This window comes from Argopecten irradians, chromosome 1 (assembly GCF_041381155.1).
Source record: "Argopecten irradians isolate NY chromosome 1, Ai_NY, whole genome shotgun sequence".
Lineage (NCBI taxonomy): Eukaryota > Metazoa > Mollusca > Bivalvia > Pectinida > Pectinidae > Argopecten > Argopecten irradians.
Window position 1 is genome coordinate 46921940 of NC_091134.1, and position 24488 is coordinate 46946427.

General features: G+C 37.2%; 3 protein-coding genes across 4 annotated transcripts in view; 2 read left to right on the plus strand and 1 right to left on the minus strand.

Annotated features, from left to right (window-relative positions):
• The first annotated feature begins 1551 nt into the window (after positions 1 to 1551).
• Positions 1552 to 3094, plus strand: LOC138328866 (uncharacterized). The gene is made up of 2 exons (XM_069275612.1): positions 1552 to 2190; positions 2483 to 3094. Exons 1-2 carry the CDS (start codon positions 1552 to 1554, stop codon positions 3092 to 3094), a joined length of 1251 nt encoding a protein of 416 aa, XP_069131713.1.
• Positions 3095 to 5869: 2775 nt separating this feature from the next.
• On the plus strand, positions 5870 to 6739 carry LOC138328966 (secreted effector protein PipB2-like). The gene has a single exon (XM_069275698.1). It carries the CDS (start codon positions 5870 to 5872, stop codon positions 6737 to 6739), a length of 870 nt encoding a protein of 289 aa, XP_069131799.1.
• LOC138330201 (inositol polyphosphate 5-phosphatase OCRL-like) overlaps positions 6613 to 24488 on the minus strand; it is a 47566-nt gene continuing 29690 nt past the window's right edge. Inside the window, exon 25 of one of the 2 annotated variants that reach the window (XM_069277658.1) lies at positions 6613 to 8586. In XM_069277658.1, the coding sequence (XP_069133759.1) occupies positions 8426 to 8586 (161 nt within the window). In that variant the 3' untranslated portion in view covers positions 6613 to 8425. The remainder of the gene's footprint in view (positions 8587 to 24488) is intronic. The other variant, XM_069277650.1, reaches the window with a different exon arrangement.

Below are 24488 nucleotides of genomic sequence, written 5' to 3' on the forward strand. Positions count from 1 at the left end.
GGATTTTAAAGCTAAAATTAACCCTTTTGGGGCCCCACCCCTCAGCCCCTAGGGGTCGGACCAGGCTCAGCCCCTAGGGGTCGGACCAGGCTCATTTATATAAAATATGACTGTCCTTCCCCAATGATGTTTCACACCAAATATGGATGAAATCAACCCAAGGATGAAGGAGGAGTAGGATTTTAAAGCTTAAAATAAGAAAATTTGCCCTTTTGGGGCCCCACCCCTCAGCCCCTAGGGGTCGGACCAGGCTCATTTATATAAAATATGATTGTCCTTCCCCAATGATGTTTCAAACCAAATATGGATGAAATCAACCCAAGGATGAAGGAGGAGTAGGATTTTAAAGCTTAAAATAAGAAAATTTGCCCTTTTGGGGCCCCACCCCTCAGCCCCTAGGGGTCGGACCAAGCTCATTTATATAAAATATGATTGTCCTTCCCCAATGATGTTTCAAACCAAATATGGATGAAATCAACCCAAGGATGAAGGAGGAGTAGGATTTTAAAGCTTAAAATAAGAAAATTTGCCCTTTTGGGGCCCCACCCCTCAGCCCCTAGGGGTCGGACCAAGCTCATTTATATAAAATATGATTGTCCTTCCCCAATGATGTTTCACACCAAATATGAATGAAATCCGCGTAGTGGTTAAGGGGGAGTAGCGTTTTAAAGGAAAAAGTTTACGCACGACGGACGGCGGACGGCGGACGACGACGGACGAATCACGATGACTATAGGTCATCCTGACCCTTTGGGTCAGATGACCTAAAAAACGTTCATAAACTACTGTTCTTACATATATTTATAAAGCATCAGGAATGTTTTTGAACAATTTCTGTCCAAAGTTAGAGTCTAGTTTTAAATAGCATTTGTCAAGTTTTTCTGATTTTAAATTGTATGTATACAATATCCTCACTCTGGGATTGAAAAGGATTGTCAACAGTCAGAAGAAAGGAAATATTGAATTTAATCAAGACATCTTTCATATACCAGTATCTGCCTTAAATTGACTTAATATAAGTCGTTTAGTTTGAAGCGATCACAGTATACCTTAACAAATTCTTTTTGTGGAGATTATATTTTTCATGATTTTCCATGGCATTGATCATAATAATACCTTGAAAGTTTGAATGATGAAATAAACAGAAATAGGTAATCAGACATTTTGCACTGATATGTGATTACACAAATTGCAATTTCTGCATGCCATCAATATAAAAATTATTGTGACATTATGCAAATTCATCATTGTACTTATCTGATTAAAATCCATTGGTATTAAATTCCATTGAGCTTAAATATGTATAGATACAATGTACATACATGTATTATATCATTGCTCCAGTGTGAATTTTCCATTCATCAAAATCAGTTTTTCTTGTCTGACATAAAAATTGATTTTATTGTTACATATCCTATCAATAAGTGCTTTGGACTTATCAGGTTTTGGTGGTGACACCAAGTACGAGACACTGGGAAAAACCTTTGGTTACTGGTCAGCACTCTTTAACTGGACCATGTAGACCTCAGGCTTACATGTATGACCCAGTGGATGAATACAGTAAGACATATTAACCACTCTGCCATCACTTCTAGTGCAAGACCCAGTACTTACCACTCTGCCATCACTTCTAGTGCAAGACCCAGTACTTACCACTCTGCCATCACTTCTAGTGCAAGACCCAGTACTTACCACTCTGCTTTCACTTCTAGTGCAAGACCCAGTACTTACCACTCTGCCATCACTTCTAGTGCAAGACCCAGTACTTACCACTCTGCCTTCACTTCTAGTGCAAGACCCAGTAGTTACCACTCTGCCTTCACTTCTAGTGCAAGACCCAGTAGTTACCACTCTGCCTTCACTTCTAGTGCAAGACCCAGTAGTTACCACTCTGCCTTCACTTCTAGTGCAAGACCCAGTACTTACCACTCTGCCTTCACTTCTAGTGCAAGACCCAGTAGTTACCACTCTGCCTTCACTTCTAGTGCAAGACCCAGTACTTACCACTCTGCCTTCACTTCTAGTGCAAGACCCAGTACTTACCACTCTGCCTTCACTTCTAGTGCAAGACCCAGTACTTACCACTCTGCCTCACTTCTAGTGCAAGACCCAGTACTTACCACTCTGCCTTCACTTCTAGTGCAAGACCCAGTACTTACCACTCTGCCTTCACTTCTAGTGCAAGACCCAGTACTTACAACTCTGCCTTCACTTCTAGTGCAAGACCAGTAGATCTGCTTCACTTCTAGTGCAAGACCAGTACTTACCACTCTGCCTTCACTTCTAGTGCAAGACCCAGTACTTACCACTCTGCCTTCACTTCTAGTGCAAGACCCAGTACTTACCACTCTGCCTTCACTTCTAGTGCAAGACCCAGTACTTACCACTCTGCCTTCACTTCTAGTGCAAGACCCAGTACTTACCACTCTGCCATCACTTCTAGTGCAAGACCCAGTACCTACCACTCTGCTTTCACTTCTAGTGTGCAAGACCCAGAACTTACACTTGCTTCACTTCTGCTCACCTTACTACTCTGCCACTTCTAGTGCAAGACCCAGTACTTACCACTCTGCTTTCACTTCTAGTGCAAGACCCAGTATTACACTCTGCTTCACTTCTAGTGCAAGACCCAGACTTACCACTCTGCTTCACTTCTAGTGCAAGACCCAGTGCTTCACTTCTAGTGCAAGACCCAGAACTTACCACTCTGCTTTCACTTCTAGTGCAAGACCGTACTTACCACTCTGCTTTCACTTCTAGTGCATCACCCAGTACTTACAACTCTGCTTTCACTTCTAGTGCAAGACCCAGTACTTACCACTCTGCTTTCACTTCTAGTGCAAGACCCAGTACTTACCACTCTGCTTTCACTTCTAGTGCAAGACCCAGTACTTACCACTCTGCCTTCACTTCTAGTGCAAGACCCAGTAGTTACCACTCTGCCTTCACTTCTAGTGCAAGACCCAGTACTTACAACTCTGCCTTCACTTCTAGTGCAAGACCCAGTAGTTACCACTCTGCCTTCACTTCTAGTGTAAGACCCAGTACTAACCACTCTGCCATCACTTCTAGTGTAAGACCCAATACTATGTAACCACTCTGCCATCACTTATACATTAACACCACACTCTTTATCTAAAATTTAAAGGAATATATAGACACTTCTCACTTTATATTTCATAAAATTATGATCACATCATGGCTCAAAGAAAATAACTGTCTTGAAAAAACACTTAACTATATGACATACAGACAGGAAATACTAATATGTAAGATTGTAAAACACAAAGTAGAAAGATAATCCTGAGAATGTAACCTTGAGAACACAGTAAGTTCTGACTTGGTAAGAAGTGTATATATACAGGTATGGAATTCATTAGCATGCATTTAACAATGTTGTGTGTACTTCATATTTGAATGACTGGGTTGGATATCTCATTGAGAAACTCATGCATATTCATGATCATTCTTCTAGTAATACAGTGTATATCATTGACGACTACAGCGAGTGTGCATTGATGGTGTTATAAACAGATTATAGAGTTGGTGTGGTGCCTCATAGTTAACTAGTGATAACATGGTAACTTTGAGGAAATCTCTTTCATGATTGTCTTCATCAAATTCATAACTCATATTTATTTGTACTCAACACGATTCTGGATAGAGTAGCAGATGTCTAATCACTACAATAAATGTTCACTTATGTGGGAAAAATCGTCGGGAATCATCTTTTGAGATCTATCCATGTTCTATCAAAAAACACCTGAAGAAATAAAATATATCATTATTTTTCTAACTTAGGAATATAAAAGTCAGGCTTAATATCTTTTTATATACATATACCCTTCAGTGAGAATCACCAGATAATCATCTTGTGCATTAATTAAATGTGATACATGTATATGTACAATAAAAAATAATCATAATTAGAATTTCATCATCAAACCCCGATTTCTCAAAGAAAACTGAAGTCAAGTGTAGACCTAGAAGATGAACCACAACACATGTATGAACTTATAGCATGACATTGGCTTGTTTGAATTTCTCCTTCTGAAGATTTTTTTTGTTTTGTAAACTGAAATCAAAGTTTTGACATCAGTTACAAATTTAAAGTAAGTGGTAACTTAACTTCAGTAGTTGTTTTTAGTTTTTAGAAATCGGGGCCAAATCATTTAAGGTAAAACAAATGCCCCAGTCTCAGAAACTCTAAAATCAAATAATTGTATGCTTTATGAGTGTGAGTTTATCACAAGAAAACAAAGTGAAAGCTATCCTGGCACCATCCCTAGTATGCACTGATATGTACATGCTACCAATTTTTCTCTTAAAGTAAAAATTAATAAAGAATACACCATCAATACACAAATTAAATAGTATTAAATGTCATGTTTTATCGCCGAGACATTTGAATACAAAATTGAAGCAGTAAGTGCCATTTAATGATTCCCTCAAGCATGTTCCTTATTGTGGCATTCATAATCTGATAACAGCAATTTGTCCTGATATTCATACATCCATATATAATCTTTACAAGGATCATACAATGAAAACAGTATTTTATTTACAGCGAATATAAAAAGTTTGGAAGAGAGAGCAACTGCACTTATATTTCATTTGCCATTGTGTGCTCCTTGTTCGGGGATGAATTTCAGAACTTCAGAAGCAGCTATTAATGGTTGTTTGGAAGACAGAAATTACCTTATAGGAGAGATATATAGAGCAGTCACAGGTAATATTATTGCTGTTCATGTATACTATGTAGGTATTCCATGAAAATATTCATTACTCCAAAATTAAAAAGTTATTTAGAAATTCATCAAAAAAAAAAAAAAGTCTGCTAAAGTAAATATGAAATATCATAGGTATGTGATCAGATTATGGTCAATAAAAACTGAACAAAACTTTTAAGAGTAATTTACTATACACAGAAAAACAAGTCTTTCAATTCTTACATTATCTTAAGACTTGTTCAAAATCCATCTGGCAATTACCAATATATGTTAATAAATTAAAGGTAATGTCATTCTGCATTATAAACAAACTGCTTTGCAACAAACTGCAAGTATAATGAATTGGCCCCAGTATTTTAAGGATAATTACTACATTTTCTATTCAGTATTATCTGGAAAATAAATATACATATGTCAACACTTGGACATTTCTTGATAATAATGAACAATTTAACACACAAATCACATAACATATACTCATAAAATTATTTGCCTTAGTTATTTTTCTCTCTTTTTTCAATAATTTTACTTAATAAGGTAAACTTTGTTTAAAATATAAGGAATATTATGCTTTTTTTTATTGTGGAAGAGCACTTAATACAAAAGTACTATAAACAAAAGACTATATATAATGGGCCTGAATTGGCAATAATACCATCAAGGAGTTTTATCGATTTTTCAAAATTAATCGAGTATTCAATTAATATCATTTCTATTTTAATTTAATTCGAAAGCTAATGAAATCTTGAATTTTCAATGTACAACATTTGTGAAATTTTAAATTGAATAAAATTTACATGATTTTTTTCTGTTAGATAGAATTGGCAATGGAAATCAATTGTTACATCAAGTGAGATTTTGAGCATTCATATCCTCTACGTGTATTAATCTCTTTAACATATACTTCAGGTTAATTAAAGAGCCAGGAAAGAGTCTATAGATCAAGGTATTCTTGTTTTATGTACATCTTGGTACAGAGTTATTCACCATAAGGAGTCAATCAGGGTAGGGGAAGAAAGCTTAAATCTAAAGAAATAAACTACAACCAGACTTAAATCTGGCAAATGTCACTAGTGGGTTTCAAATTGGTCAACCAAAGATAGTGGTCTAGAGGTCATATATCTGGACATCTTACAGCCATGACCATCACAGGTATGACCATTAAAGGTGTGACCATCACAGGTATGACCATTAAAGGTGTGACCATCACAGGTATGACCATTAAAGGTGTGACCATCACAGGTATGACCATTAAAGGTGTGACCATCACAGGTATGACCATTAAAGGTGTGACCATCACAGGTATGACCATTAAAGGTGTGACCATCACAGGTATGACCATTAAAGGTGTGACCATCACAGGTATGACCATTAAAGGTGTGACCATCACAGGTATGACCATTAAAGGTGTGACCATCACAGGTATGACCATTAAAGGTGTGACCATCACAGGTATGACCATTAAAGGTGTGACCATCACAGGTATGACCATTAAAGGTGTGACCATCACAGGTATGACCATTAAAGGTGTGACCATCACAGGTATGACCATTAAAGGTGTGACCATCACAGGTATGACCATTAAAGGTGTGACCATCACAGGTATGACCATTAAAGGTGTGACCATCACAGGTATGACCATTAAAGGTGTGACCATCACAGGTATGACCATTAAAGGTGTGACCATCACAGGTATGACCATTAAAGGTGTGACCATCACAGGTATGACCATTAAAGGTGTGACCATCACAGGTATGACCATTAAAGGTGTGACCATCACAGGTATGACCATTAAAGGTGTGACCATCACAGGTATGACCATTAAAGGTGTGACCATCACAGGTATGACCATTAAAGGTGTGACCATCACAGGTATGACCATTAAAGGTGTGACCATCACAGGTATGACCATTGAAGGTGTGACCATCACAGGTATGACCATTAAAGGTGTGACCATCACAGGTATGACCATTAAAGGTGTGACCATCATAGGCGTAACAGCACTTTGATGACCGATATAGTCGACATCATTTTTATAGATATGATTCAGGTTGACTATGTTATCATGCAGTGTTTGATAGTGTGGACGGACACTAGAGTATTTAACCCTTATTATAGTTGGCTACTGTACTACTTAATTCAGTTTAGTGTTTAATATGACTAGATAAAAATTTGATCTCTAAACACATTTCATTTCATCATTAGCAAGGCTCTGACTCAATACAATAGGCAGTTTCTAGAAAAAAATATAAGAACAGTTTAAAAATTAAAAAACTAAATATTTTTCAATCTAAATCCCCCTATATATCTACCAATCTATGTGTCTAGTATGTTTTTCCCAGCACACCACAGTGTTTTTTAGATATTGTAAAATTGGACATATCTTGACATTACAGATATAAGCATAAATTAATCATATTACCCTACATCCTAATTCACTGAAAGTCACCTTACAATCAAGAAAGAAGCAAATTTCAGCTACCTGAAAACACCAAAAGCAGAAAAAAAGTCATTTTGAATGTTTAATTCACTAACTATCTAATTGTATATGCATCTTAATTTCCTGAAAAAAAAAGAATGAAGATATTATTTTACTACAACATCACACTGTTATTCTAATGTTTATCTATCACAGACAAACTATTATCACACAGAAAGGAATGATATTCTACTGATCGTTCCCCTTAATTATTCTACGAGTGACCATCCACCTTGATTAGGTCATTTATCTTCTGAAAAAACACCCCCTCAATCTTCCTGAATATGGACCAGACTGACTCCTGAGTATTAGAATCTGTCCAAATTCAAAATATTAACATATATTTCATGTGTATCATGTGACCAATCCCATTGCCCATAAGGAATTTTGAAAAAAGTGAACTTCAATTTGTTTATCAACTTAATTAGGACTAATTAATTTTAGCCTTGATTAAAATAGGTGATATAGATGTTGACTTTATAACACATCAGGCAGGACTGTAGATGGTCATAAACTTTTCCTTTACATCTTGTATGCCTATATAACAAAGCCAAATTAGTGAAAGTCTAAATGTAAGGTTTTTTTTTGTAATATGTGAACTGTGCCAGTTGATCACTAAAACATTAATGATTGAAGAACTTCCTAAATCTATGGATTGGTCATCTAAACATAAGATGATCCAAATTTATAATCACATCAACATTTGACCTTTATTTCCCTTGTAATATATTGAAGGTCGTTTCTGGTATTCACTTATGGTAGCTGGTTATGTTATAAAAAGGATAGTGACAAATCATCATGAAATGATATGGTAAGTTCAGACGGTCATCTAAAGATAGGATCTGAAAACCAGCAACTGATGCCCAGTTAGAGCATCCTTTTGATACAATATTAGAAGTTTGACCTACATATCAGGTCACCCAATGAGATCAGACTATACTATATGGGTCTGTATTAGCTGACAACTTGTAGTAAATTCCTCAGTATAAACTGAGATCAACTCACACAAGTACCACTTGTTGAGATTGGTATTACAGTGGTCACTTCTTATGGTCAGTCTTGGGTAATTTATTGTATTTACTTTCACCATATTCGCTGGAAAGGAAGAGGTAGTGGTCACTTCCTTTATAAAGTCAGCCTAAGATCACATATCACATTTGTTGGATTAGAAGTAGTAGTGGTCACTCAGTGGCCACTTCCTATGGTCAGTCTTGAATCACTCATCATACTCGTTGGTGAGGAAGTGGTAGACGAAAGCTGCTCTCATCATATCTTCTTCTCCTTTACCAACAGGGGACTCTTCTCTAACAGACCGCAGTCTCTTTGACGGCACAGGTGAAGGGGGTGGTCGCAGGAATATCTTCCCAAATGTTGTCGCTACAAAACATGAAAATGAAATAAGATCAAAATTGATTGAAATAAGCAATATTGATAAACATTCTGAAAGTGAAACAATTATGTGTTTCACTGATGCATAAAACAAAGGAAAATGTCATCTTCTGACCAAGTTTTCATACAATTAGATGTGATTAACTTTGTGAAAAGTAAAAGCAAATGTTGACCTAATTACTGCAGCCACTACATAAAAGTCTCACTTTCCTGGATGGTGAGACAATTAAATAACTTCACAAGTGCCTCAATTTTATGCTTTGCTGGATTTCTATAAGAAATTCAGGTCAATCAGACCAGTGTTAATCACCCATGAGGTTTACCAAATTTTCATTTTGAAATTGATTTTCATTCTTTTGACAAAAAACAATAAGACTTGAAAAGACTATAAAAACCTATCCTGAGTTTCTTGAAAAAATTATCTTTTAATAATAAGAACAACCGTAGAAAAAAAAAGTACATGCATCAATTTTCAATAAAATATTCAACTTGAAGGAGAGTTTAATATAAGATTTCAGACATCTTATTCTCACTAATCCTTATGGAATGTATACAATAATGGTTCTTATGAGTGTAAATTAGCTTTCATTAAAAAAAAAACAAAAAAAAAACATCATTGTTATACAAGAGAATTTGAGTACATGTGTCTCCAGGTAAGAATTTTCTGAACATACAGCTTATACGACAACTTATTCTTTATATCTCAAAGCAACAATTACATGATCAAAAATCAAAACAAAGAATCATGCCTAGTTTTACAGTTAATTTGCCTGTATAATAAACATTCTTTTCTATTTACACCATCAAAACCTTCAAAAGCTGAAAGGGTTTGCTGCTCACAGGGGTGTAATTAACATTTATTACACAATTGTGATTCAACGTTAAATTTCCTTCTCTTTGTAAATAAGGTAAACTGCACTCACACTCTGCTGTGGTGCAAATGATGTAATTATCATTCCTGAAATACGGCTCGATCTGTCTCAGAGAGTACAGAAAAATTAACACCATATAATGCGTTAATACCAGAGAAACCCAAGACCCATTTGCTCAATTGTCAGCAGGTAAGAAGGTATTATCAGCACAAGTTGGGGAAATATAAAAAAGAAATCCGGACAATTATCATGGATCCTAGGGAATAATGCTAACAGTATATGGGCTAATATAATCCTGTACTTTCTTCTAGCTTTTACACAATTCAGATATTCTTTGTATGGTGATAATTTTCATCCTGACTGCATGCACCAACATTTATCTAGTACATGAACAGTATGAATATTGGATTAGGCGAGGCTGAAGTCTTTTCACGAGCATTCTACAGGTACAAATGCCATAGATCTATGGAAAGTCTAGTGTGAGAAGGTTATATATACACATGTACTCTAAGATACACAGCTGTGTACATAACCCAATTACATCTTTTAAAAATTCTCATTTTTAAAGATTAAGGTAATGACTCCGAGTTGAAGACTTTATGGAGCAAGGTTTGACACTCATACACAGCACTCATTCAGTTTAGTCGAACTCATAGACTTTATACAACAAGTGTGTAAAGGAGTAGAGATCTGATAGAATCAGGGAGTCCTGTGGAAACCTGTGTAGTTAGTCACACAATGAGATGACCTTATGATTTATTTAATATTGTCTGCAGACTAGATCTTTTGCAAAGGAATGGATATATATATATAATTATATATTATTCATTAATACTATGTGCGATATACCTATAAACTGATTGCGTACAATGTACATGTACATAGAAATGATTTAATGGTAGCTCGAGGACAATGTGATCACAACAGTTTATTATGCTAATGAGTCTTTGTGCGAAGTCTTTGAATTTATTTCATCATAATCTCAAAAATCAAGTATTCTACCATGGTTTCAAACAATTTAGTGTCATTAGTTTCAACAATTTGAGTCTCATTGCTACACAGCTTACATGTTGTCATTGCCATGATACAGTAATGTGATTATAAAGTCACATAATTGGATCAGTTTCAAGGTTGAAAGTTTTTTAACATTTAAATCTTATTAGATAACAAGGGTTCTGTTTGTAGGGCATGCTAGCTATCCGTTTCCCTTAAAAACAAACCAGAATCACAATCGTAAAAATCAAACTGAACTTCGAACAACTTTGACATCCTTGCTATTCTCTCAAGTGGCCCATTAGACCATAAATGACAACTGAACAAGATTTTAAGCAGATGACAAATACTAAAAGATTGATGATGAATATATCAAACAAAGCATTATGCATTGCCTAAATGAACATTATTTTTTATCCCCCCCCCTCCCCCCACTCTCTCTTCACAAAACATTTTTTTCCAAGATCAGATCACGTTTAAAAATAAGATGACAATTCAGGTAGGTTTTCCTTTTTTTTTACCCACCAAAGTTCTGTTTTGTGATGTCCACTTTAATATACAACTTGCTAGGAAGACAGAGATTAACAGACACCAATACTTATCCCTTCATCACCCACTGTTGTGACCATGCAATGCCCAGACATTTGCCATGGTAACACAGACAGTTACCATGGTGATAGAGTCACGCACTAGCTGTGCCATGGTGAAATTTCCTTCATCACTAAAACTTTAATCATACTTATATGACACTGGCTAATAGCAGGAAGTGAAACATAAGTACAAAACATGAAATAAAAGGCTATGTGTAACAAGTGTTTCCATATTGATATACAACATGATGATGGTCGAGATATTGGGATTGGAGTTATGTCCCCTGATACACACAATAATGTTAGTTTTTCACCTTGATTCATTAATGTTGTTAATTGTTATTAGGATCACTTTGATGACTAATTTTCTATACCATGTGGTCAAAGATATGAATCACCCTGGACGTGTAATCTCTAAAAAAGAATAATTGAATTTAATTCATTTTAGGTCTTCTTGAAAACTGAACATTTTCCAAATATGGTAGGTCTGTTGACAAGTTTGAGCTCCATCTAAGATAATATGAACAATATATGTCCCTGGAGACAGAGCTGAGCAGCTCCTCAGCAATGGAAGTATTCCATATGTCTGAGAGCATTTACCATCACCGACTTTTAAAACCTAGTGATGCATGTGGATTGATCACCAAACAGAGACGACTGTGTCAACTATGATCTACATCAAATACTTTTATATATGGTATGACGTTTTGTAAGATGGCTGTGTATAGGCTCAAGGTATATACTTACAATGGTGACGTCCGTGGGCATATATAGTCTACAATCACACAAATACCCTTATTTCAAGCAAAACAAAGTGTGTGGACTCAAACTAGCACACATCATGTCTGCAACAATATGACAGCTAGATACTTTAATCAGCAGAACACAAACTCACCCCATGTGACTACTACAGCAACACTCCAAATGCTTTTATATTTATCTATAGTCAGAAATTTTCATTGAAGGAAAGTTGCTGTGTGTAAGACCTAAATGTGCCTGCCTCCATATAAAAACAGCACTATATGTGATGGGATAAAAAGGACAATAGGTAGTATGCCTCCTCATTTAATTTCATGGAGGGCCTTATTCATTGATTCATTGAGATATATCAGTTAAAAATCTTTCAGAGTTAAAATAAATATCATTTTAAATGTAAAATATAATGCCAGATTGAACATCTTTCTATTAGGATATCTCACCATTAAATTTCCTACTGGCTAGCCAGAAGGAGATTGATATCAAACTTCTACTGTGTCTTAGTGATTTCACTAAACTTACCTGGTATTCCTTTTAATGAGGAAATCTATTTCAATGTCAAAACGTAAACTTGTTGAAAATCCTCACACAAGTAACTTTATGTTTTGCAGTTAAAACATTGGGAGCAAATTTTCTATTGTGAAGTCCACCCAAGTATCCCTGAAGAACAATTTAATTTAACTTGAGATTCAGCCCTATCAATCACAATATTACTACTACATTTGATCTTTCAATAGAAGCAAATTGATCATTTCATTTGGGGATTTGATGCGTGTAGCATTTACCAAATCCTCTTGGCCGCCATTAAATCTACAATGCCTTGATTAAACCACTGCCTCCGACACTGATTGCAATTCACGTTTTAGAGACATTTCAGAGTCAAATTTAACAAGAAATATCTGTGAAAGAGAAAAAAAATCTTGCAAATTAGATTCTTAAAAAGTTTTTTTCCCACCAAGACGGCATTTCTTCATCAGAATGTGATCCATTTGGTTCTATTTTTACAGCAAAATTCTGCAATAAAATTGAACAAAACTGAAGGCAACAATAAATTACAACCCTGTGATGAATAAATTCTTTTGGCAGAGGAAAAACAAAACAAAAGGTGAATATATAACAATGCATTACGAAAACTTTTGCATTTCGGGCACAAATAGAAAATTTGGAAGACTTTGGTGGCTGATTTAACAGTAAATCAATGTGATAACCTGTTTATAGGAGAAACAGCTACCTGACAACAACTCAACAAATTTGGTTAAATCAATTTAGTGGGGAGGAAATTACACTGAAGATATTTGTGCTTCCGATCATGCGATGCATTCAGAATTATTTTAAGAAACTTGCTGATGGTTTAAATTGCTCCTAGTCCATATTTATCATTCATTTATGCCATCTTGACGTTGATTATACTTCTGATTTTTTTCTTTCAAGATTTTTTTCTCTGATTCCCAGATTCCCCATATTGTCATTCTGTCTGTCCGAGTGTCATAAAGCAGCGTCGCTGGTTGATGCAGATTGTCAATATACCCTTTTCCTTAGAATTGCCCTATTGTTTGTTGTTCTCAGTATTCAGTCCCAATTTGTTCATGTCTTTTTTATACCAATTGAAGCCCAAAGGTCAAAAGTATTTCAGGATAAAAGTTTTTATTACCTCAAATATATATAGCAGATATCATACTTGTAAATATGTAATAGTAGCGGGATTGGAATGGGTCGATCATCGGTGATCAGGTAACTCAGTCAGTAGAGCACTTGGCTAGTGTTCGGAGGGCCCTGGGTTTGAATCTCGGTCTGGCCTCTACATTTTCTCCATTCCTATTACAGAATTGGCGCCCAACTAAATAACTCACAGTGGTGGTGTTTGGAAGGGTCTCGTATATCTTGGAGGACAAAGACTTAAAGAAAGGACGAAGGAGTGTAGTGGGATTGGACTGGGTCGAGCATCGGTGACCAGGTAGTTAGTCAGTAGAGCGCTTGCTAGTGTTCGGAGGGTCCAGGGTTCGAATCCCGGTCTGGCCGCTACATTTTCTTCTCTCCTATTACAGAATTAACAAATTTTACAAAAATATTAACTCCTTTAACCAATAGTACTCCAAGTGGAAATAACACAACTGACAAATGCCTGAAAAGTTTTACCTTGGAAATAACATTCCATCACTGTTAAACTTTGTTGATTTATGATTATTAACAACTGGCACAAATGTTCTGTACTAGACTACGGTTCAGGTAGCTCCTTTCTAACATGGTGTCATCATCATGGTGAATATTATAAATGGAAAAGTTTGAGATTTCTCCATGCTTTACCAAGTCATTTTTCAATGAAGGTCAAGGTCCTTCATTTGAAAAAAACTTGGAGTCCCTTCATTCCAGCATGCCACAGGCCCAATATCACCTCTTAGTTACTGACAAGAAACCATCCACTGCATTCTTGAATGAAAGTCAAGGTAATTCATTTGAACATAAAAATACTTGTACTTGGTAGCCCTTCATCTCATGCTAAACCTGAAACAGGCCCAATATCAGTTCTCTAGACCTCTTTGTTATTTACAAAAATTTGTTCAAAGATTTTAGCATACTGGTATATGACCCATGGGATCTTGAATGACGGTAAAGGTAATTCATTTCAGCAAACAGTAATTAGAAGTTCTCTACCTCAGTATACCACAGGCCTTTTATCAAGTCTCCTTTTGTTATTGATAAGAAACCATTGAACGATTTTAGCCTATTTTGACCAATGTGACCTTGAATGAAGATCAAGGTCTTCATTTGAACAAACTGGTAGTCCTTCATCCAAGTAGCCTAGGCCTTCCAGTTATTTAGAAGAAGTCATTTGAATGAAAAAATTATAGGCAGCAGATGACCTATGCAGACATCTTGACCCTTCAGAGGTCAGATGACCTAAAAAATAATGTAAAACTGTCAGTACCTGGTAACTGCTATTTTGTCTTTGCATATTACAGAGTTAGCTCCCTTGCATGTAGGTATGGATAGTTATGTCATTATTGTGTAAGTGCAATATGTGGTTTTTGAGATCTAAAAACAATGTAAGTAATGTACTATTTACCATCGATTAGTCCCACCTTCCGATGATTATGACGTCACAAAAATCACGTAAAATGACAATGTCATAATCACCGGAAGGTGGGACTAATCGATGGTAAATTGTACTTTACCCACTTCATTTTGAGATCTCGAAACCCCTGTATTCACATTGTTTTTCTCTGAAACGAATGACGTAATATGCTCGCAAACACATGACATCGCAATCAATACCTACCTGCTAGGGCAGATAAATCTGTAATATGCAAATATGGAATACAATAGTTTCAAACTCCCTAACCAGAGTAGAGAGCTGATGACAATGTGTCGGGCCACCACAACCTATAGAAATTCATGTTAACAAGGATCAAATATATTTACATGTATCTGTGCAGTGGAGGGATGATTACTGTGTCCTGTTAGAAACAAAAATTATATAAAATGTGTGGCTGTAGGACATCTGTACCTATAAATCTCTGTGATACTGATCATATCACTGGTGTCTGTGTACATTGTAAGCAATGAAATGAGCTCCAATGTAAAAATATGAAAGTGAACTATCACCCCTTTTTAATTGGGAGCCTTTTCCGGAAAATCTAATGCATCTTGGTAATATTTTGTGATTTGTGGAGACTTTAGCGCTGATTTATAACGGGTAATTTCGACACGGCATGACAGAGAATTGCTTCTCAAATTCAATTTGTTTCATGTTCTGTTGATGCATAAATCAATGATTCCGCTGGATATGTTTAGTGATGTGTGTATGGACGGTCCAGACTCGACACTATATATACTGGCAAGTAAATTAATGGCCACCTACCAACTACCTAACACAACCACCACCATCCCACACAGTTATATATATATATACACTGGCCAGCAGAAATTGGAGAAAATTCCAATTAGCATATACATTGTCACATTTAGCTTGACGTCTGTGGTCAAATTGTGGACGGCTTTGGATGACAAGTGTGACAGCAAATATTACTTCACAAAGCGTGAACATTAGATGTTTCTGTAGTCTTATGTTAAGTAGTAATGAAAAGAAAAAATCTTTCCTATAACTTTGCTAGATAGGCTATTCCTCCTTTTTAAGACTGACCTTTGATCATTGCGTTTAGCCATTGAGTCATGCAGACCATGTAATGAATCAAATGACCAACCACAATTGAGTTTTGGTGCTGACTTTGCAAATCCACTGGGTAAGAGAGAAAGATTCTCATTTTTTAGTTCTGGTTTCTGCACAGCAATCAACTTAAATTAAGTGTAACCATGCAGGAACTTACATAATGCAAGACAATGGAGAAAAAAGTCATGGTTATTTTCCCCCCAAATTAGAAGTGGTTTTATATATAGTTGTACTATCAGTGGTTAACATTTGATAACAAGATTCAAAGCCTAGTTACTGTTAGGTTTCAAATCTCAGTCTACACATTCAATACAAAATGAAAATATCATAGCTCAGTTTGCCCACAACACCTTTTAGTAAATTGTGATGGTTAATGAGAATTTGAGTTATCTTCCCTGATTTTTGCACACCTGTAATTTGACATATACCCTGATGATTTTTTTTAAACATTGAATAATAATGTACATTTATGATGTGTAACTTCAAAAGCTAATCACAAATTCAAAACTATGAATTACTTTTCAGAAAATCATTGTGAAGATTTCCTAGTCAGCAATTTTTTCATCAATGATTGTTTTAATAAATGTAAGATATTTTTAATGCCATACAGAACAGCTGAAAATGATAATTCAGGTTTATAATCCACCTTCTTTCTACTCCCAAGCGAGACAAATTGAAGCTACAATGGACAAATGGTTGCCATAAAGATGTTATGTGGAATCAGAAACAGAACTCCCTGGAGTGGTAGTATCTAGACATTTATTAATAAGCAAAGAAAGAACTTAACAAACTGCAGCTTTATGTATTTTCATAATTTACATTCATGCCAACTCCATAAGAAATCAATCTCTGTTGGAACTTGCTAAAAACTGAAGAAATTATGAAAACTTTTAACTCAGTTGATTTTGAATGTAAAAGATTAAATTGAATCCAATGAAAACAAAATCTTTAAATTCTAATCTGTATACTCCAAATATATGATTCAAGAATATAGCTAGATAAGCAGAATTCCCCCCTTCATTTTGATTTAAGGACTTGTGACAGGTTTAGATGATAAAGAAAAGTCAAAGTACCCAGAGAAAATCCACCTACCAGCTGTCAGTACCTTTGGCAACTAGCTACCCCCATGGAATTCAAACTAACCACCTACATGAGCAGATACGCTACTATGCATTATGCAAAGAGACAATATGTTCTCTTGATCATAATTATTAAATCTATTATTTTCATTTACCAGAATAAGCTTCTTTTAACAGCCACAGTCACTACTGATATTTCAGTAATGGAGGAAAGCCATAGTACTTGGAGAAAACCCACCAGCATACAGTAAATACACGGTAACTGCTCAATGAAGGCTTCAAACTCATAACTCAAAGGTGGAGGGCCAGTGGTAATATGGTCATGGTGAAATATCTAAACTACTTTACAATCACAGCTTCCAAAATATTTCAATGAAATATTTAATGATTTCAAAGAAACATATTTGTCATTAAAAGTAATATTAAGAAGTAAAATATCTTTTACTGTATCAGTTTATTTCATAATAATTGTTCAAAGTTTATCTAATGCTTCCATTAATAAACCATTTCGCTAATATGTGTCTTTCTTTTATCAAAATAGACAATAAACTATTTATTTTATATTGATTAAAAACAAGTGATATAACTTAAGTACAAATCACTTATGATGGCCTTGCTAGATGCTAGTGATTGCGCAAGGGATACCATCTTAGAATTTCTTTAAATTAACATTACGTGTCTTTTCTAATGTATGCCAAACATGATTAAATGGCCATCTAATTTCATAGAACTTTTAAAATTTGACAAAAAAGGTAAAAACTAATTATAATGAGTGTGTATTGAAAAATTTACAAATCCTGAATGGATTTCTTGTAAATCAGAGATCCAACCAAATCTGGAGACACAGTTTGTGTCTGGAGGCAGAGTAAAGTCAACATGACACCTTGTGTGTTAACATATTGATCTCTGGCGAGCTGTTAAGACAGAAGTGACTGCTGTAGTGACCAGTGGTCAGTTGATGGTCACCAGTGGGAGGCCTGACGATGCCTCCCTTGATTGATCAGCAGGATTAAGTGAGATCGTATGGAAATTCTAATGGACAGTCCAGCATGGCGTCTCTCAGCGTCATTATGATGGGAGCAAATACACACAACACTTGATTAGTTCTTAATCAACAAAAATTCACCCCTTATTCTCTGGCATGCATGTCCGTCAAAATGGCATCACCGCTACAAATACCATCGGGTCATAACAATCATTGTCTATTGGGGGAAACAATAATTACTCCGTATAATTTAGCATCAATTTCCGCTTCACCAACAGAACAATATAGTATGAACACTATATATTCTGTTCTATCTGATGTCAAATATTTATCATATGGTACAAAGAAGACATAAGGAGGTCATGCAATGAAACAAAAATTTGTACTTTGTTTAACCTCTGAAAACCTCATCCTGGGACATCACTAGATTTAAGCTGCATTATCTTGTACTAGAATTTCTAGAGTATCACATTTCTTCAGCTGGAAAAAATGCAATTAAAAGAGAGAGATTAGCAAGATCTATAAATGTGGATGGAAGGATGAACAAAGGGAAGGACAAAGAGATGGATGGACAACAAATGACCATTTTATATAGCCTGCCATCAGATATGATATAAGAATTCAAATTGTGAACCACTGGCTACCTGTACATTTTGGCTCCAATAATACACTCCAGAAGTTCAACACAAAAACGTTTTGTTTTTAACATAAGACTTAGCTTAACAACATAAGAAACAAAACAGAACCCACATGACTGCACATTCATATCATAAAAAGAAATAAAATGAGAGAAAGTTAGCCTCCCATGGCGGCCGTACGAGGCGATCAATTGGATATCGCCACAACTACTTTCATAACATCAACAAGTTTATGAACACAGTCGACAGCTACTAATAAACTGCCTTAGTGCTGTCTATGATTAAGTAAACCAAAACGGATGTACGTCAGTATTAATTGTGGGTAGGGTGATGGCTGTCAACACCTCAGGTATTTACCCACAACCTTGGTTGTTAGAGGGCGTGAGTAACCAGAGGGGTGTATGTCAGTATTAATTGTGAGAAGGGTAATGGCTGACAACACCTCAGGTATTTACCCACAACCTCTGTTGTTAGAGGGCATGGGTAACCAGAGGGGTATATGTCAGTATTAATTTGTAGGTATTTACCCACAACCTTAGTTGTTAGAGGGTGTGGGTAACCAGAGGGGTGTATGTCAGTGTATTAATTGTGGGTAGGGTGATGGCTGTCAACTTCTCAGGTATTTACCCACAACCTTGGTTGTTAGAGGGTGTGGGTAACCAGAGGGGTGTATGTCAGTATTAATTGTGGGTAGGGTGATGGCTGACAACACCTCAGGTATTTACCCACAACCTTGGTTGTTAGAGGGCGTGAGTAACCAGAGGGGTGTATGTCTGTATTAATTGTGGGTAGGGTGATGGCTGACAACACCTCAGGCATTTACCCACAACCACGATTGTTAGAGGGCGTGAGTAACCAGAGGGGTGTATGTCTGTATTAATTGTGAGTAGGGTGATGGCTGTCAACACCTCAGGTATTTACCCACAACCTTGGTTGTAAGAGGGTGTGGATGACCAGAGTTGTATGTCTGTTTTAATTGTGGGTAGGGTGATGGCTGACAACACCTCAGGTATTTACCCACAACCTTGGTTGTTAGAGGGCGTGAATAACCAGAGGGGTGTATGTCAGTATTAATTGTGAGTAGGGTGATGGCTGACAAAACCTCAGGTATTTACCCACAACCTTGGTTGTTAGATGGCGTGAATAACCAGAGGGATATATATCAGTATTAATTGTGGGTAGGGTGATGGCTGTCGACAAATTCGAGTATTTACCCACAACCTCGGTTTTTAGAGGGCATGGGTAACCAGAGGGGTGTGTGTCAGTATTAATTGTGAGAAGGGTAATGGCTGACAACACCTCAGGTATTTACCTACAACCTTGGTTGTTAGAGGGAGTGGGTAACCAGAGGGGTGTATATCACTATTAATTGTGGGTAGAATAATGGCTATCAACACCTCAGGATTTAACTATAACCTCAGTTGTTAGAGGGCGTGGGTAACCAGAGGGTTGTATATCAGTATTAATTGTGAGAAGGGTAATGGCTGACAACACCTCAGGTATTTACCCACAACCTTGGTTGTTAGAGGGTGTGGATAACCAGAGGGGTGTATGTCAGTATTAATTGTGGGTAGGGTGATGGCTGACAACACCTCAGGTATTTACCCACAACCTTGGTTGTTAGAGGGCGTGGGTAACCAGAGGGGTGTATGTCAGTATTAATTGTGGGTAGGGTGATGGCTGACAACACCTCAGGTATTTACCCACAACCTCTGTTGTTAGAGGGCATGGGTAACCAGAGGGGTATATGTCATAGGTATTTACCCACAACCTCTGTTGTTAGAGGGCTGGGTAACCAGTATTAATTGTGGATGGCTTCAACACTCGGTATTTATCAGTATTAATTTGAGGGTAATAAATAAATCAACACCTCAGGTATTTACTACAACCTTGGTTGTAAGAGGGTGTGGATGACCAGAGGTGTATGTCTGTTTTAATTGTGGGTAGGGTGATGGCTGACAACACCTCAGGTATTTACCCACAACCTTGGTTGTTAGAGGGCGTGAGTAACCAGAGGGATGTATATCAGTATTAATTGTGAGTAGGGTGATGGCTGTCAACACCTCAGGTATTTACCCACAACCTTGGTTGTTAGAGGGCGTGAGTAACCAGAGGGGTGTATATCAGTATTAATTGTGGGTAGGGTGATGGCTGACAACACCTCAGGTATTTACCCACAACCTTGGTTGTAAGAGGGTGTGGATGACCAGAGTTGTATGTCTGTTTTAATTGTGGGTAGGGTGACGGCTGTCAACACCTCAGGTATTTACTACAACCTTGGTTGTTAGATGGCGTGAATAACCAGAGGGATGTATATCAGTATTAATTGTGAGTATGCAGATGGCTGTCAACACCTCAGGTATTTACCCACAACCTTGGTTGTTAGAGGGCGTGGGTAACCAGAGGGGTGTATGTCAGTATTAATTGTGAGTAGGGTGATGGCTGACAACACCTCAGGTATTTACCCACAACCTTGGTTGTTAGATGGCGTGAATAACCAGAGGGATGTATATCAGTATTAATTGTGAGTATGCAGATGGCTGTCGACAAATCAAGTATTTACCCACAACCTCGGTTTTTAGAGGGCATGGGTAACCAGAGGGGTGTATGTCAGTATTAATTGTGAGAAGGGTAATGGCTGACAACACCTCAGGTATTTACCCATAACCTTGGTTGTTAGAGGGCATGGGTAACCAGAGGGGTGTATGTCAGTATTAATTGTCGGTAGGGTGATGGCTGACAACACCTCAGGTATTTACCCACAACCTCTGTTGTTAGAGGGCATGGGTAACCAGAGGGGTATATGTCATAGGTATTTACCCACAACCTCTGTTGTTAGAGGGCATGGGTAACCAGAGGGGTGTATATCAGTATTAATTGTGGGTAGAATAATGGCTATCAACACCTCAGGATTTAACTATAACCTCAGTTGTTAGAGGGCATGGGTAACCAGAGGGGTGGATATCAGTATTAATTGTGAGAAGGGTAATGGCTGACAACACCTCAGGTATTTACTCACAACCTTGGTTGTTAGAGGGTGTACGCAACCAGTGGGGTGTATGTCAGTATTAATTGCGGGTAGGGTGATGGCTGTCAACTTCTCAGGTATTTACCCACAACCTTGGTTGTTAGAGGGCGTGGGTAACCAGAGGGATGAATATCAGTATTAATTGTGAGAAGGGTGATGGCTGACAACACCTCAGGTATTTACCCACAACCTTGGTTATTAGAGGGCGTGGGTAACCAGAGGGATATATATCAGTATTAATTGTGGGTAGGGTGATGGCTGTCAACTTCTCAGGTATTTACCCACAACCTTGGTTGTTAGAGGGCGTGGGTAACCAGAGGGGTGTATATCAGTATTAATTGTGAGTAGGGTGATGGCTGACAACACCTCAGGTATTTACCCACAACCTTGGTTGTTAGAGGGAGTGGGTAACCAGAGGGGTGTATATCACTATTAATTGTGGGTAGAATAATGGCTACCAACACCTCAGGATTTAATTATAACCTCAGATGTTAGAGGGCGTGGGTAACCAGAGGGTTGTATATCAGTATTAATTGTGAGAAGGGTAATGGCTGACAACACTTCAGGTATTAACTCACAACCTTCGTTGTTAGAGGGCGTTGGCAACCAGTGCGGTGTACGTCAGTATTAATTGTGAGAAGGGTAATGGCTGACAACACCTCAGGTATTTACCCACAACCACGGTTGTTAGAGGGCGTGAGTAACCAGAGGGGTGTATGTCAGTATTAATTGTGAGTAGGATGATGGCTGTCAACACCTCAGGTATTTACCCACAACCATGGTTGTTAGAGGGCGTGAGTAACCAGAGGGGTGTATATCAGTATTAATTGTGGGTAGGGTGATGGCTGACAACACCTCAGGTATTTACCCACAACCACGGTTGTTAGAGAGTATTAGTAACCAGAGGGATGTATGTCAGTATTAATTGTGGGAAGGGTGATGGCTGACAACACCTCAGGTATTTACCCACAACCTCTGTTGTTAGAGGGCATGGGTAACCAGAGGGGTGTATATCAGTATTCATGGTTCGTACAGATTTTCAAACCAAAATTCCAGCACTTTTTCTAGATTTCCAAGCACTACTTTTTTCTTCTACATTGGAATCGAAATCAGAATTTTCAGAAAACATGCCTACAATTTTGCAAGCAATTTGTTAGTACAATTTTGTCAGAGTAATTAGATTCAATTACACATTCTTATCAAACAACAAAGTCATCCTAAGTAATGTCTGATTACTGAAATTATGATAAATTGATTGACAACAGAGCTTTTGTCAGTGTTCTGGGAGCATGAAGTTTCAATTCCAGCACTTTTCAATGATTTAAAGAAAAATTCCAGCACTTTTCCAGCACTGACCCAAAATTCAAGCACTTTTCCAGCACTGACCCCAAATTCCAGCACTTTTCATCTTCTGTACGAACCATGGTATTAATTGTGAGTAGGGTGATGGCTGTCAACTTCTCAGGTATTTACCCACAACCTTGGTTGTTAGAGGGCGTGGGTAACCAGAGGGGTATATGTCAGTATTAATTGTGGGTATGGTGATGGCTGTCGACTTCTCAGGTATTTACCCACAACCTTGGTTGTTAGAGGGCATGGGTAACCAGCGGGATGAATATCAGTATTAATTTTGAGTAGGGTGATGGCTGACAACACCTCAGGTATTTACCCACAACCTTGGTTGTTAGAGGGCGTGAGTAACCAGAGGGGTGTATGTCAGTATTGATTGTGAGTAGGGTGATGGCTGTCAACACCTCAGGTATTTACCCACAACATCTGTTTTTAGAGGGCATGAGTAACCAGAGGGGTGTATATCAGTATTAATTGTGGGTAGGGTGATGGCTGTCAACACCTCAGGTATTTACCCATAACCTTGGTTGTTAGAGGGCATGGGTAACCAGAGGGGTGCATATCAGTATTAATTGTGAGTAGGGTGATGGCTGTCAACCCCTCAGGTATTTACCCACAACCTTGGTTGTTAGAGGGCGTGGGTAACCAGAGGGATATATATCAGTATTAATTGTGAGTATGATGATGGCTGTCGACAAATCAAGTATTTATCCACAACCTCGGTTGTTAGAGGGCATGGGTAACCAGAGGGATATATATCAGTATTAATTGTGAGTATGATGATGGCTGTCGACAAATCAAGTATTTACCCACAACCTTGGTTGTTAGAGGGCATGGGTAACCAGAGAGGTGTATGTCAGTATTAATTGTGGGTAGGGTGATGGCTGACAACACCTCAGGTATTTACTACAACCTTGGTTGTTAAAAAGCGTTGGTAACCAGAAAAGTGGCTATACACAGCTGATCTTGAACTAAAGTCAATGTCATTTATTTGAACAAAATTATATTTTTCACTCAAGGTAGCCCTCTATCAATTTACATGCTACATGACTATAACTACAGGTTACATGAACAAAGCATTTTAAGAAAGTTCTCTTATGATGATGTTTATATGCTTATAATGACAAGCATATTGGTATGTATTTCTTTGTACAGCTTCCTTAAATGTTCTCATTTCTAGAGTACGCATGTTCTCACATTTTGGTGTATCACTGAATCCATATACATTAAGTACAGTGTTAACACACAAACAATGTTTGCAAGCTGCAATTATCACAGCCATAATTCTTACATAGAGCCAGATCAGCTGATGTAAGGTTTATATTGATCACATAAACAAACTGCACTTCCGACAGTCATCTGACACTTCAGTAGGATTACAGATGATATCAAACATACTGCAAACCAACTTTCTATCGTGTCTACTAAATT

Bases quoted from the DNA above. Each gene is read 5' to 3' on its own strand.
- LOC138328866 (XM_069275612.1), top strand. From the start codon at position 1,552: ATGAATACAGTAAGACATATTAACCACTCTGCCATCACTTCTAGTGCA. The intron at 2,191-2,482 runs GTACTTACAACT...TTTCACTTCTAG, and splicing joins CACTTCTAGTGCAAGACCCA to TGTGCAAGACCCAGAACTTA.
- LOC138328966 (XM_069275698.1), top strand. From the start codon at position 5,870: ATGACCATCACAGGTATGACCATTAAAGGTGTGACCATCACAGGTATG.